This window comes from Micropterus dolomieu, linkage group LG21 (genome assembly GCF_021292245.1).
Source record: "Micropterus dolomieu isolate WLL.071019.BEF.003 ecotype Adirondacks linkage group LG21, ASM2129224v1, whole genome shotgun sequence".
In the NCBI taxonomy this organism is placed as follows: domain Eukaryota; kingdom Metazoa; phylum Chordata; class Actinopteri; order Centrarchiformes; family Centrarchidae; genus Micropterus; species Micropterus dolomieu.
In genome coordinates, this window is record NC_060170.1 from 22,212,410 (window position 1) to 22,227,896 (window position 15,487).

Below are 15,487 nucleotides of genomic sequence, written 5' to 3' on the forward strand. Positions count from 1 at the left end.
GTCAGCACTTCAAATTCAATACTTGTTATTTGCAACCTGGTTTGTCAGGATATGTTTGTCGGGGTGTGTGTGTTTGTGTTCTACCTGATTTGTCGGTCTGCACTCTCCACACAGACGTGCTGAGTAGGGACTTGCTTCCATCGCTCCGCCTCCTTCACCATTGCCTCAGCATCCATCAGACCAAAGCCGTACAGGTGGCTGACTGTAGGAAGCAGTAAAAATTAATCTCTATAAACCGATATCTGCCAACGAATGCAGACTCTGTAGGCAAGTGATTTTGGTATCGGAAGCCTTCTGGTTTGCTTGTAGTCCGAGTAGTATTGAACAATCAGGGCTGAGCGGGCTTTGGTTGCATGCAGGTTAACAGTCCATTTGGTGATCAAAAGAGATGAAACGCATTGGCTGAAATGCAGGCTCAGAAACCATCGGCTACTGTCTGATGACGATTTAGCTTTTAATCACTCTCAGAACCCTAGAGATTAACTTCTTATTAGCTTTTTAAAAATGTAACTGCATTCAAATTCTCGTCAGACGATAGCCAATAGGTTCTGAGTTTGCGAATCAGACTGTAAACAATGACCAGCGCACGGAAGAGCTTATCGTTCAAACTCCTGAGGAAGATCATATTAATTTTTGCCCCCCCATCTTGAAACCAAGCAACTACAAATCATTTGAAAGTGGGGGTCAGATTAAGAATCAGTACACAAGTTGTGAACATGTATGTAGCTGTCTTTAAAGGCATCTAGTAGGTTCCTAGTAAAGACTGTTTTATAAGTTATTAAAGAGTTAAAATGTGTCCAAAAAAGGAAACATTTTGAGCATCACCCTGTTGTTTTAATAAGTATTCTCTATTGACTGATAAAAATACTGAGGTCGTATAAGGTTGTTGTCTGAAAAGAAAGTTTGAAAACCACACCTTATGGGTAAAGCAGCTCAAATATGAATTCCTTCCATACCCCCCCCCCCCTTTCCAATTCTGCTTCTCTTTAGTTCCTCTTTGAAAAAATAGTCACTTGGAAATTCTCCAGGCACACTGGGCTTGCAGCCTGGCTGACCCCCAGTTCTCACTTGGTTTTTCTTCCACACACACACACACACACACACACACACACTTAAGCATCCACTCACAAAGTTACAAAACAGCAACCACCACATGGACCATGACAGATGGCAGCTGGTGGTGCAGTAGTTAAGCAAGTAGGAAACATTTCTGGAAACTGCTCATCACCCCTGTTCTGATTGGAGAAAACTAATTCAGCATCAAAACCATGCATATTGATTTCTCTGTCTCTGAATTTTTCACATACTATTTCCCACCTTGAATAAATGCGACTGTTGTTTAATTCATGTGTTGAGACAATATTTGCTGAATAGCATCACCCACAACATGTCCCTGCATTCAAACTGATCTAAAGCTGTCAAAGGTTTTGCTTTTCTTTTACCATTGCTCTTTTTTGGTGAAATAAAAAAAAGATGTACAGATCCATAGCAGTGATTCAATAGCCCCAAAGAAATATCAAACAAAAGTATCTAATACCATCTAGGAATATCAGATATCTTTAGACACGAGATTATGTAAATAAGGTTAAATTAAATAGTTGGAAGTTGTGATCAGAATAATAAGTTTTGATTACCATTAGTCCAAAACACAGTAAAAAATAAATAAATAAATAAACTTTAAAAAAAACAAATATAACAAGTAAGCTCTGCAGTGCTCTTGGTGAAAGTTAATCAACTGAGTTGCATTGAAGTGATTTAAAGGAATGTTTTGTTGTGTAGAATTGCTAATAAGATATTGAGATTCGTTCCGAAGCAATCTAATCCTCTGTTGAGAAAAGTGCATGCATGCGTGTGAATATGTACCGTTGTAACCAGCAGCATTGGTCTTCCAGTCAGGAGCACTGAGATGTCCAGCTCTAGAGGTCTTTACAATGATATGCTGAACATCTCTCCATGTTAGAAGAGGACTTAGAAAAGACACACAAACATAGAAATACATTAATTTACACATCACATTGTAAAAAAGTACAAGGACAGAGTAGGAACACATCACTGGAGAAAAACTAAGTAAATAAATAAGTGACAAAGACTTTCTTTTTTTATGCACATACCCAAAAGTACAAAGAGGGTAAAAACAAAGTGTAAGGAGGAAGAAATGTAAGACAAGGTAAAGGAAACAGAGTATTATATAGTAGGTGAAAGATTACTGAGAGAGAAAATTACAGAGGCATAGATGGAGAGCATACATGCCCATTCATCTGTGCCTAGTTTCTCAGATCTCACGTGAGATCCATTATGAGATGGCAGCCATGTGTCTCGACTCCTTTGATGTCCAAACGCTACATTAAAAAGGGAAAAACCAGGGAGAAGTGGGTCACTAAGTTTCCTGGGATTCCCTTCCATCTCATATGCCGGCCAGATGCTCCGTTTCCTCTCCTCGTGTCACTCCCTTTGCCATCTGAGACCTCCAGAATCTGCACTACTGTGAATCAGTTGACCCAAAACTAATATTTAAGGTTTGCAATCAAGCATTCGGATTTTAAAATTTAGGAAGATACATAGGTATGATGTGAGAAGGAGACAGTGAGCGACCAACAAAATGAGACTGATCTGCACCCACACTGTGTTTTTCCCGTTGAGCCGCTTGGATAAGAGCAGGTTCTTTCACAGCTTCCTGTGAGCTCTTAAACCAAGAACGCACTTGAAGAATTTTAAAATCCTCAACATCTGGGAGAACTCTCAGCATCACGCATTTAGCCACTCACTTTCACAGATTACAGTCAAAAGCCTCCTTCACATATGCACTTTATTTCATAAACATTCTGACAACTTTACTTGTGCTGGGGATGGAGTTTATCAACGCCATGTTTGGTTTTGTAGGTGGTAATTTTTTCTCGTTCTTCAGGAGATAGTAGGCCGACTTTGTAACTGTCTTAATGTGGCTGTTGAATTTCAGGTCCGAGTCCATGACTACACCTTAATGGAGTGTGGGGCTTTTTGCTTTTATCAGGGTTATTTTCAAGACAAACTGCTTTTGTTTGTTAGAATGAGTATTAGACAAAAAAGGAAATTTTAGATGGAAGGATGATTTCGTCTTATTATGGAAAGCCTTGCTTCCAGTGAAACCTGGAATATCACATCCCCTTGATGCCTAGAACACAACAGTTGCTAAGACATTAACACATGTTCAAAATCCACTAATGCCCTCACTGAGCCCACACTTGTCAAATCTCACAGAAAAACACAGACTAAATAGCTGAAAATAAAATATCAAGTAAAAAATAATTAAAGGATGATAGCATAGATAAGTGCTATGAAAAGTCAGAATAATTAATGTTCAGATCAATATTAATAGGCTTAGCTGCCACTGTGTAATTATGGATCCATAAATGTTTTATGGTCATTAATTAAAAGTGACTTTGGCATCGTTATCTAGGCCACGACAGCCTTCCCATAAACAAGCCAATACTAATTAATGGAGTAGCTCACATACTGGGGAAAACCAGCAGCAAAACAGTATGTCTAATATAGGTTTCTTGGTGCTTCTCTCGAGTGTAATTCTGAACAAAAAAAACACACACGGGTAATCTGCAGGGAGAAAGCAGAGTGGGAAGGGAAGAAGGAAAATGCAGAGGCAAAAAGTCAAACATTTCAACTGTCCATCTCTATCTCACCTTGGTTAAGTCCAGTGATGGAAGATTACCCACTAAAATATACTGAGCATTTTCACTCTAAACTTCAAGCTAGAGAAACTAGATTTTAAAGCAGACACATGGAAAGAAATAGTTTTCTTTTCTCCCATCTGTCCCTGCTTTGGTTTCTTAAAATCTCCCAGTAGATGAGGTTCTTATGTTAGGTTATCCTTGCTCATTTCTTGTTTATCCCTCCTAATTTCCTCAGTAAAGTCTCCTGTCTCCACATTAACTCTCTTTTCCATTTCTTCACTACCAAGGACAAAAGGGAACGGGAAAGAAATTAAAGTTTCTGAAGCTCTAAAACATTGAAGTTTGCTGTGCTAGCTCATAAAGAGGTAAATCATGTGCAGATTTAAAACATCTTAAACATGGCAAAAGCTACAAAGAACGGCGCATAAAAGACAGTTTTCTAAAGTTAAGTATTCCAATCCACTCTCATACCAAGGGAAAAGACACCACAACAGACAGTTTAGTGAAGTCTAGCGTAATGGCGTCTTGACATGTTTATCACAGAAAGTTTGTTCGCTTTCATTCACCAGATAAGAGCAGATACAATCAGCATTGCACAGCGTTTGTCTAAACGTTTTCCCTCTCCCTCTTTCATCCTTTCCTCTGTGCCTGCGTGTGCATGCAAGAAAGTATATCCATGTGAGAAACTGAATGAATGGATAGAAGGAAAGAAAGTGTTTGCTTTGGAGGAGGGGAAAAAAAGACCATCGTGACAGTGTTGGAGTCACAGCAAGCACAACAGAGAGGAGGTGAGAGCTAGCGGAAGAGAAGAAAGCAGACAGGCAAGAAGCAGTGTGCGATAATCTTGTTGAGGAAACAGGCTTATGTGCCTGGCACTGCTTGGAAACCGAGAATATTTTCTACTGGGAGGATTTGGATTGGATTATCCAGGTTAAATGAAGTGACCTCAGCAAACTGAGCCGCTCAACGTGATGATGGGGTAAAGCCCAATTCAAAGTCTCTGCACCTGCACTGCACTCTTTCCAATTTATGAATTTATCTCAAATTAAGCACATCAACACGTTTCAAAGCGGAGCAGGGCAGGCATCTGGGGTGGCTCTTGTTTAAAAGCAACAAAAAAGGTTTGGTTAGGAATAAATGTTCCAATATTTGCCCACAGTAATGATAGGATCCCCATACAGGTGATTCTGTAATAAGAGATATATTTTAAGAAAACCATATGCGACACATGACATTTTTTGCTGTGTGTGTAATTAGGAAAATATGACCTTAACATTGAAAAGCTTGTTTTAAAGCATGAAGTAATCAGTCATATTCTTTATCGCCTCACTATGTTATAGAGTGTTCAGTTTTATAGACAGCTGAGATGAAACACTGCGTACCAAAGTGCATAAAATATACTTTTCTCAGCGCGCACACACACAGCAACATGTGCTATCATTTCAACAGCCATAAACTGGCAGTAAGGAGAACAGTACAGAGTTCTATAAAAGAGGCGAACACCCCTCCCTCTGCGTCCCAAGACAACATTGTTATATTTGTGATAATATCTCAGAGGAGATGGAAGTGCAATATATTGCACTACTATTGATATCAAATGACACATGTATGTATGTAAACAGTATATGGCTGTCACTACTCAGTGGACTGGCTACTTCTATTAAAGTTCAAGCTCAATTCACCATTGAAGGAGTGTGATAAGCAGGTAAACAGGTGAGTGCCTATACATAAAAGTACCCAAACTCACCTGAATCCCTCTCAGAAGGTGGCAAATGTCTTTGCCAAGGAAGTCATAATGATGGTTTGTCTATTACATCAACACTATCCACTATTTATGTTTGACTGGCGACCAAAATAACAGTTAAATATTAACAGCTGATCACTCCTTTTATTACCATTTGCACTGGCATTCAGCTATTAAAGTGATTTTTGTGATGCTCAAACCTGCATTGGACGAAGACGTAGCAAATGTGAACACATCACTAAATAGAGGCAGGTTAGTCGCGTGTAATTTCGAAAACTCTGAACTGACCAGATGCAAGTGTATCATGTACTATACTGTGATGTATTCTAACCATTAAATTCTGCAGCCCACCATCCTACAGCACCATTTTCACATGTTGTACTGCTCTGACTAAAAGCAAGAGTCAGATCTGTGAGCATCTATGTCCTGCAGGACTGCCTATAGTCCAGTTTTCTCAAATGCCAGTAGAGTTCTCTGGAACCCTGTATGTCTCTGCACAAATGTTGCTTAGATTAACTCATTAAAACGAAGATAGATTCTCCAAGTATTTTAATGCATCTCAATAGCTGACTTGACAATGATGTATATGCTTCACGTGTTCACCTTATATATCAGAGAGGCCAGAGGACAAGAGGGCATTAGAAGGTAAGCAAGGGGCAAAGGTATGAAGGGAAGGGATGAGGTTAAGTGGCTCTTACTTTGCCTCCAGGGCCAGAGCAATAATAGCAGCAGCCATGGGAGCCGAGGCCGATGTTCCTGTATGACTGTCTGTGCACCGATGTCTCAGGTCTGTTGTGATCTGCAGACACAGGAGAGGACAAGGAGAGTGAAGACAGGGTTGGGGGGGGGGGGTAGAGATGGGGAGGAATTACAGGAATTAAGAAAGAGAAAAGGGGCATGGAAGAGACAGGAGAGGAGGGAAAAGTCAAAATCAAAGAAGGGGAGAAAACTCAAAATAATAAGAAAGCCAGAAGAAAACAGATGGAGGAGGTGGAGTTAGAGGCAGAGAGGAGAAAATAGTGACAGTGATGGCAAGATAGGGAAAGAGAAAGAGATACTGAAGTCATGAGGATCAGGAGGATTTAGGCACACCTGAAACTCTCGAAACTCAAATTCCAGCTGTGATACACTGCTTCACTACACACATAGACACTCACACACAAGTACACAAACCACCTGCTTCTCCAAGAATTCAAGTAAGCCATTCAGTGCCCAAGGAGAAACAAAGGACAAAGAATAAGAAGGGGTAGTAAAATGTGTTGTTAAAGCACTTTATGTTCGCTGTGATTGTATGGACTTTAGACAGCCAACTAGTCAGACAGCCTGACAGTCAGTTAGCCAAGAAAAGCTTGGCTAACTTCCAGCCTTGAGCCCTCATCAAAAAACCTTTTCTGGACCAAAAAGTTTGAGGGATTATCTGAAGACACACACACACAGAATCTGAAATGGTTTAGTAAGGAGTGAAAGTGGTGCAGTAGCATTTGAGCAGACAGTATGTGCTCGAGCAAATTAGACTGTCAGATATATGGAGGTTCTACTGTAAGTGTACAAAGCCAGAGGGAAACTGTAAATAGTGCGTGCGTGCGTGCGTGCGTGCGTGCGTGCGTGCGTGCGTGCGTGCGTGCGTGCGTGCGTGCGTGCGTGCGTCCTTTTGTAGCATCAGTACGAGGAATGTAGCAAGACACTGCCAGACAAGCTAGCTCACAGTGGACAACTGTCGCTGTCCATCCCAGTGGGTCATGGGAGTGACTTGGTTGATTTGGGTCAAACCAGGCCACATCATTGGACCCATACACACAAGGCCAAGTTAATGCCAGTTTGCATCATGCTGTATTTTCAACTAAAATTATATAGCATGTGCATTTTTAAAGCTCCAAATCCAAATATGGTCAGTATCTAATTAAAATTTATGGACAGGGAGACCTCAGCAAGTCCTTCTGGTTCATACAGGAAATCTTATTTCAACTTAGCACAAAACACCACAGGTACAACTTGGACATTGGTGAGGAAGAAATAAGCATTCTGGTCCTGCAGTTAAGTTAAGCCATGGGTAGTTGTGCCTTTCAAGAACTAATGCGTGCGTGTGTGTGTGTGTGTACGCGTTCAGTAGCAGTTCTTGAAATCTATCACACACACTTGAATCCTTACAATCTTTCGGTCGTAGTTCTCCCCGCTGCTGTAGGTGGTGGTCAGCGTGGACGAGCACTCCTCAAGGTACCATGGCTTGCGTCCGCTCTCGGCTGTGCTCGAGATGGAGATGGTGTAGATGGAGTTGGTGTAGCCGTCGCAGGAACAGTGATCTCTGCTGCGCCCGCCGTTGCCTGAAGCCCACACGAAGATGGAGCCACGGCCCTTCCTCCCCTAACAAGAGAGGATGCAGAGAGGAAACAGTAAGAGGCTGCAGCTTTGTCTTAGTACTTAAAACGTAATTACTGTTCAGCAGACTTTGTTTTGGCTTAATTTTTTAATGTTCTTTTAATTTCTGTAAGGAGGGGAGTAACAAGCTCTGTGTTCAGTGTGCAGAAATCACTATACAAAAAAGAAAAGATCTACAACGGTGAAAGAGCACTAGGAAGCACAGACAGTGTAAGTCTTGAGCAGTCCTGTGTCTGGCGACAGATTTGATATGATTTGATCCAAGTTCAGTAATCATTATATTTCAACTAAGCAAAATATCCTGTTGAAAAGTTGGCATTGCTGAGCGCCATGCCGTGTTAGTGAGTTTTGTTCCATGTCGGACTGAGGTGAATTTCCATCTCTCCTCATCAGTGACACGGCAGCACAGCAGATAGGTTCATTTACTACCATCAGACTTAATGTATTACTAGAACCAATACTGTCATATTAGTTAGTAATAGGGATGAAACGGTATAAAATTTCATATCACGATTATAGTGACTAAAATTATCACAGTTATCAGTTTTATCACGGCATTGTAAAAATGTACTGATACACTGACACCAAGTTTTATATTGAAACCTACAATGAAATTAATATTTTGTTTGCATAAACAATAAAATAACTGCCAATATTTTTTGTAAACATATGAAAACCATCTGCAAGTGTGCATTATCAAGATTTTATATTTTATGTTATATAGGTAATGCAATGACCCCATGCACAATTACATGAAAACAAATAAGTCTGTAGAAGACTATGATAGTAACTGCAATGAGCCCAACAACTGACACAGGAGTCTGTAGCGTTTCTCCTGTTCTGGCACTTTTACAACTAATTTCATAGCTGCTGGATTTATAATGAACAAGATATACTGGTTGGTTGACTGAACTGCCTAACGTGTTTTCATGTGCAGTGGACAAATGGAATCTGCAGACACACGACGCATACAGCAGAACAATGTGTAGCGTTTTTACAAGAGCAGCTAACACTGAGAGCTTCAGTTTACACTAGGGTGACCAGACGTCCCGAAAAATCCGTGACAGTCCCGAATTACGAGCAGTTGTCCCGACCACTTTACGGTTTGTCCCGAAAATTAGACCTAACATCACTTTTGATTATAGCCTAATTAAACGTATACTGTTCGTTGCTCCAGCAGGGGTTGCAGGTTATCTATACATTCATTGTGTCAACAGCGTTGTTATAACCACAAAGTAACACTCGTCGTGCTCTTCCCCTTTTTGTTTTCTTGTGGTTAGTGGAATTTACAGTCGCGAGGACAGGTAAAGTGTAGCTTCAGGTAGCCACGGCACGGCGGAGAGATCTGACACGCGCGTTAGGCAGACAGATAGCGCTGCACTGAATGAATAAAATAAATATAAAAATTAGGTAAAAGATCATGATTTACCTACATATCCACAGTTGTATTTTTCCTAATAACAGACAGTTGACTTAATGAAAAAAAATAATTTTAATTTTTAATTTTAAACTTAAATAATTAATTTAAGCGTTGTGTTTTGATTTTGACGTGTGTTAATGTTCACTGACACTCAATGTACCGATAGCCACGCCCCCCCGTCCCGAATTTCACCCATTCTTATCTGGTCACCCTAGTTTACACGCTGTTAGCAAGTCAGACAGACAAACCAAAGCTAAAAGTTAACTCAACCTGCGTTCACTATAAGGTCACTTTCTTCAATCAAGTTTCCATAAAAATTAACATACGACCAGACATCAGAGTGCCTTAAAAATCTCCGCTGCGCTATCTTCCACCGCGCTCTCATTGACCCCAACACACGTTGCATACTGCGCATGCGCATATGGTTGATGCTGGACAGTAATTGCTGTGTTTATAATAGCACGGAAACCGAACCCGGTTATCATGGTAATTAAAATATGTACGGTAATAATAAACAGTCAGGAACAGGGTTTGATAATACAGTCACTCCCACTAGCCACTTTGGCGTGTTGAAAAATTGTAGTGTTTCAAAATGCATCTGAAATAACAAATGAATTGCAATTTAATTTGTTAAAGACACTACAACTCCCTTGAGTACTACCTGCACATAGGCTTCACGAATGGAACAATGAGCAAACACTATGTTGATCGACAACACTGTAAACAAGTTGACGCTGTGGAGCTTAAACTCAGCCCTCGGACCGACGGGCTGTTTTCACCTGCCGTTAATTGTCAACTTAACCAGCGGCAGCGTTAGCAAGCTTTTTTAATAGCAGGAGAATCCACACAACATGCGCGTCTCACTCTCTCCTGCAGTGCCTCCGCGCCAGGGTGCGCGCGCTAAATGTGACATCCAGACTTTTGTCAAACGAGAATGTAAAGTTGAATCTGTCACAGGGCAGCCACAGTCCCTCAGACCTGCAAGCAGCCTCCCGCCTGCTTTTAACCTGATGGTAGGCTATAATCTCTGTCATCACACGCAACTGGTCGCATGCGCACACTGAGATCAACACATCGTTCAGTCAGTGCGTGATTGTGGAGATAAAATGCACAGGTGATCGAGAGAAAGAGAAAAGGCAGAGCTGAGAAAGAGAAAAAGCAGGAGGAAAGTTCCGTTCGAAGCTGTAAAATTACAGATATCTTTATGAATAAGGGACATGGTTTAACTACTAGAAGGGCCGCCCTTATGTCACACCATATCGTCAGATCTATACTACCTTTCCAAAGTTAATTGTATTTTTTTAATTAAAGTAATCATGGCATGTAGGAAAGCAGGAGATGCGTTTGTATGGGAATAATCGGGAAAATAAAAACCTGTGTATTCTTTTCAGGTGGACTATCTCCAGTTACTCAGAGCGACTAGAGCTTCATGAGGATAAACATACAGTCAGAGTGCTGAGGAAATGAAGATGCAAAACAAACAATCTAAAGTGTCCAAAACTGATATAGGCCTGCATAAAGTTTTAACCCTTTTTTCTTTGCTCTTTGTTTCTAATGCAGATACTTTCTTTCTCTTCTGTATTACAGTATTTACTGCTTTTAAAAATAGAGTTTCTGATGATTTTTTTTTAAATCAATCTTTTACACCCATGTAGCATTTTTATTATATAAAATAAGAAGCTATTCTTTTATGTGTTTATCTTAATAGACTACATGTTTTCAAAAAAACATTTTAGCACTCCAATTTAAGCATGCCATTGTCAACTTTAATCATATAAAATGTAATTTTCCAACAACAGAAATGTGGCTAGTAAAAAAGCTGCGTGGCTAGTAACTTTGGAAAACCACTAGCCACATTGGCTAGTGAGCAAAAAAGTTAATATCAAGCCCATGGTTTTACCATGGTTTATTGTTAAACCGGTAATCGTTTCATCCCTAGTTAGTAATAAGTCAGATACAGGACTATACTTCAAAAGATTTTTTTGAAGGTTTGTGAATAGCACATTTGATTGCATCACATATGATGCATGCATTTAGCTTTATTTCTTCCATTGGTTTTGAGAAGATTGATAGCACACCATAATAAAATCTGGGTGAAAGAATCTTAAATTTTTTTACATTTCTTCTAGCTGCATATTTTCTCAAGAATTTTCTGAGAACTCAATTCTTAAACTTAATCTTACCGTAAGGCCATTTTCTAACCTTTGACTCCAAACTATCTATTTGTTTATCTTTGTGCTATTGTGGCGGTCTAGCTACCTAGTCAGTTGTTGTTTCTTCATTCAATATTTTCATTTTGTTACATCCTTGTGGTTGAGACCCTGTGTTTACGCTGTTCTATTTTGTTTCATTATTTTTGTTTATCTGTTCTGTATAAATCTGTCAGGCTGTTTCGTGCAAGCTTTTAAGTTTGTAACTTTATTGAAGAACATTACGCAAACAATGGTATTATTATTATATATACATACATACATACATACATACACACACAGAATTTTTTTGCATCCAAGTTTTGGCTGAACACTACACGCATATGGACATTTGCTATAACTGAGGCCCATTATATGTCCAGCCAAGCAGCTGCTTAATATTCAAATCTAGGTTTCCAGAAGAGCTTACACCGTACATTCAAAAAAACTCATCCCATATGTATACAGACGATCTATCTAATTGAGAGGCCAGGGCCAGCTCAGAGTGAGCTTCACATCGACTCAAAATTATTTGTCATTGGAAACCTTCTCAAACCAAATACTTTTAACTATTCAATTAGAAACTGAACGGAAAATGATCTATCAATAAATGATGCTCAGCATAGTGGAGACACACTGAGGGAGTTACTGTGTTGGTGATGACCAAACGAGTTGTTAAGGCAAAGTTCAGCCAGCAGTCAGCGAAAAAGCCACCTGACGACACTGTGATTCACACTGTTTGTCAAGACAACACTTGTGCACACACACAGATATAAAGGGAATAAAAGGTGGAGTGGAGTTCTTCAAAAGAGGGCTTCTGTCAGGCAGCGATAAGCGAGTGGAGCCCCTCTGAGTGAGAGAGGGATCAGACAGAAGCAAACGCTGACAGATGAGAGCGATGGAGAACGCTTTGAAGAGCAGTTAGCATAAGAAAAGATGGTAGAATGAATAAGAGGGAGAGGAAATAGTGAGTAGAGAGGAGCATGAAGGTGAGGAGAGAGCTGAAACGCAATGTGAAACAGATGGACAGCAATCATCATGAAGAGCTCGAAAGAAAAAAAAAGGATAAATGATTTACTGCTCAAACAAATTGCCAATTAATGAATGTGTTGATTGTCAGAAAATGTATCTATCACAATTTTAATGATGGATTAATATGTCTAGCAAAATTGCCAAACCACAGATTTTTAGCTTCTTAAATGTGAGAATTTGCTGCTTTTCTCTATTGTATCATTGGTGAACACCATCTTGGTTTCTGTGAAATTATGATGGGTGTTTGTTTAATCTACAGAATGTCAGAAAATAGTGATACTCAGATAATCAAATAAATTCATCAACTATGAAAATAATCATTAGTTATAGTCCTAAAATTAAAAAAGTACCTAAAGCAGAGTTTTAAATTAAGAACTATTTTGATGGACATAACTGTAATGACTGAAAGCTATATACACAGACAGGGTTATTAGATGAAAAACCTTGTGCATGCACAACATAAAGACATATTATTCATATATAGCAAATATAACCAGGGAACACAAAACATGTCGCACATAAAAAAAAAAAAAAAAAACCCTCCTGTTTCAGTCTTTCATACATTCAGTAACACAAGCCAGAGTGCAGCACTCAGCTGTCAGTGGTATCCCTAACACCTCATCTCTCTGTGATAAACTGTCTCTTCAGAGTGTCACATCGGTACATGCCATCTCAACTCAGCTTCTCTCTCACACACACACACACACACACACACACACGCGCGCTCAACTCGTACCAGTTGGACAGATATCTCCCTCACCTCTGTCATCTTAAAAGGCCAGCCTGTCAAGAGCAATGGGGACTTTCTTCTACTCACACTTCCTACTTGTCCTTTCCTTTTTTTCTTCTCTCTTTTGTAACATGTCACAAGCTCCCAGCCTTCCAGTCAGAGTTTCCAGTTTCTGTATCACCTCCACAAAGGTCTACATCTGCTTAACCAAATGGCAGAAAGCCAGTTGTAGCAAACTTTGTGAATGTATAAATGTATGTGTGAGTGAGACGTGGCCAGTAAATTACTTCACCCCTCTTAACCTCTGTTATAGCTTTTCCACTGCACTCAGCCCACAACACAGCGTCAGCTTGTCATTATGCAAAATAAGCTATGAATATGTAAATTAATATATATGCTAATAGACCAGGGCAACTCTCTAATGTCCAGAGGAGCTTCACAGGTAGAGATAGCCAGGGGGGACTTTAGGAGATGAGAATATAAGCATGAAACACGCACTTGTGCTCAGAGTGTGTCTTTGTGTGTGTTTATATCTTTTCTCACCATATGAATACTAAAGTCAAATTCTTGGCTGAGCAATGATGCACATGTTCATTTGTGCATGTTTCTGTATGTAAATGTGTATGCATGCATGCATGTGCCCACCATGCGGATGCCATTCTCAAAAGCCTGCCTGGCCAGAGACGCTGGTCCATCCACGGTTTTTCCATCATCATCAGGTCCCCAGCTCGCGCTATAGATGTCGATGTGCTGCGGCTGGAGGCTCAGAGACTTGGCCTCCACCATATCCGTTACATCTCCATCCAGCATTCGCACACCTGATACACAAACACAGAAATAATGCATGCAAAGAAACAAAGTTTAATATATCACCTACGTATTTGTACAGGAAAAAAAAGTGTATCAATATACAATAGGCAGCCAGCCTAGCTTAATGTCCTGCCATGATAACCATAATAAATTAAACACATTCAGGCAAATCAAGTAATTTATTATGCTAATCAATACATTAATTAGCAAGTACTTCCATGTTAGTATGCTTATCGCCCATAACACTTGGTTGTATTAACATAAACTCTTCAAGCATTAGAAATTACACTTTAATAAAATATTTTGCTCCTCTTTAATATGCAAAAGTAATTATGAAGTTTATCTAATTAAAGCTCCTGTCTCATATTGGATTTAGCTGTTGCATTCATAAGAATGCAAGTGCAGAACCATTGCAAAAACTGTTGATAAATATAGTTTCAGAAAGTAGACCAATATAACCAATCACTGACCTCCTATTCTGGCATTGTACGCAATTCCTACAATGCAGTGGGAGTTGTTTGCAGCTGCAGCAACTTCGCCCGCACACCGTGTACCGTGTCTGAGAAAAGAGCGGGAATGAACTGCTTATTACACAAATGTGGATTCCACGTGTATACACAAGCAGAAGAGCACACAAAAACTACTAGATAAACATGCAGCTTTTGAAGTGGAAAACAAGGGCCCTTACACATAAACACACATTTTCACAGATACATGTGCACATACCTGTTGAAGCAATCCTAAACAAAATGGTTCAAGTGTAATAAGTATTACAAATGTAGCAAACACTATAAATATTTGTACAATTCTTGTTTTGTCCTCATAGGCCTGACTGAGAACGGAAGAAGATGTAGTTGAACATTTATAATACTGTAATAACAGGGTAACATTCCACCAGTAACTGTAGTGGTGACAATCGGCCTGGGTCAGGAACCAGCGTAAATAAACATAAGTATGTTTGTGTCCGCCGCCTCCTCAAAACCACCACTTTCTGGATCGGCACAAACACACACACACACACACACACAGAGACCTCCTGCAGAGAACATCTGCATCACAACACCCCACGGAAACAGCTCTGACCGCTGCCATGGAAACCCAGCATCTAGCTATCGAAACCCCCGGGGGAAGACACAGGAAAAAGTTTTAAAGTCCAGTGAAGCACTCTGACTGAGGAAAATCCGTTTCACAGTAACTTGATTATTTCAGGTCAACATTTATTTAACAACATGATCCAAGGTTTAAAAAAACTCACTTAGCTAAGGTGTACAATGCAACATCCATGCTTGTGTTAATCAAAAATGGTCATACATCTCATCTCTTTTTATTACTATTAAATAAAAAATGTAAGAATTCTATATCTGTCACTTAAAGGTGGGGTAAGCGATTCTGGAGAAATCCAAAATCATGACTAATACCACGATACAGAGCAAACGACACAGCAAGTGACGTAACTAACGTTAAGTTGTGGGTTAGCAAACTGTTGCTTTAGTTGGTGCTACAAAGCCAACATGCAGAGAG

General features: G+C 39.8%; 1 protein-coding gene across 8 annotated transcripts in view; it reads right to left on the reverse strand.

Moving 5' to 3' along the window:
- Positions 1-15,487, reverse strand: part of pcsk5b (proprotein convertase subtilisin/kexin type 5b) — an 89,116-nt gene that overhangs the window by 51,828 nt on the left and 21,801 nt on the right. For all 8 annotated transcript variants that reach the window (XM_046033924.1, XM_046033923.1, XM_046033927.1 and 5 more), the window contains 4 exons: positions 7,558-7,770; positions 6,108-6,208; positions 1,864-1,967; positions 85-202 (listed from right to left, as the gene is read on the reverse strand). In XM_046033924.1, the coding sequence (XP_045889880.1) occupies positions 85-202; positions 1,864-1,967; positions 6,108-6,208; positions 7,558-7,770 (536 nt within the window). The remainder of the gene's footprint in view (positions 1-84; positions 203-1,863; positions 1,968-6,107; positions 6,209-7,557; positions 7,771-15,487) is intronic.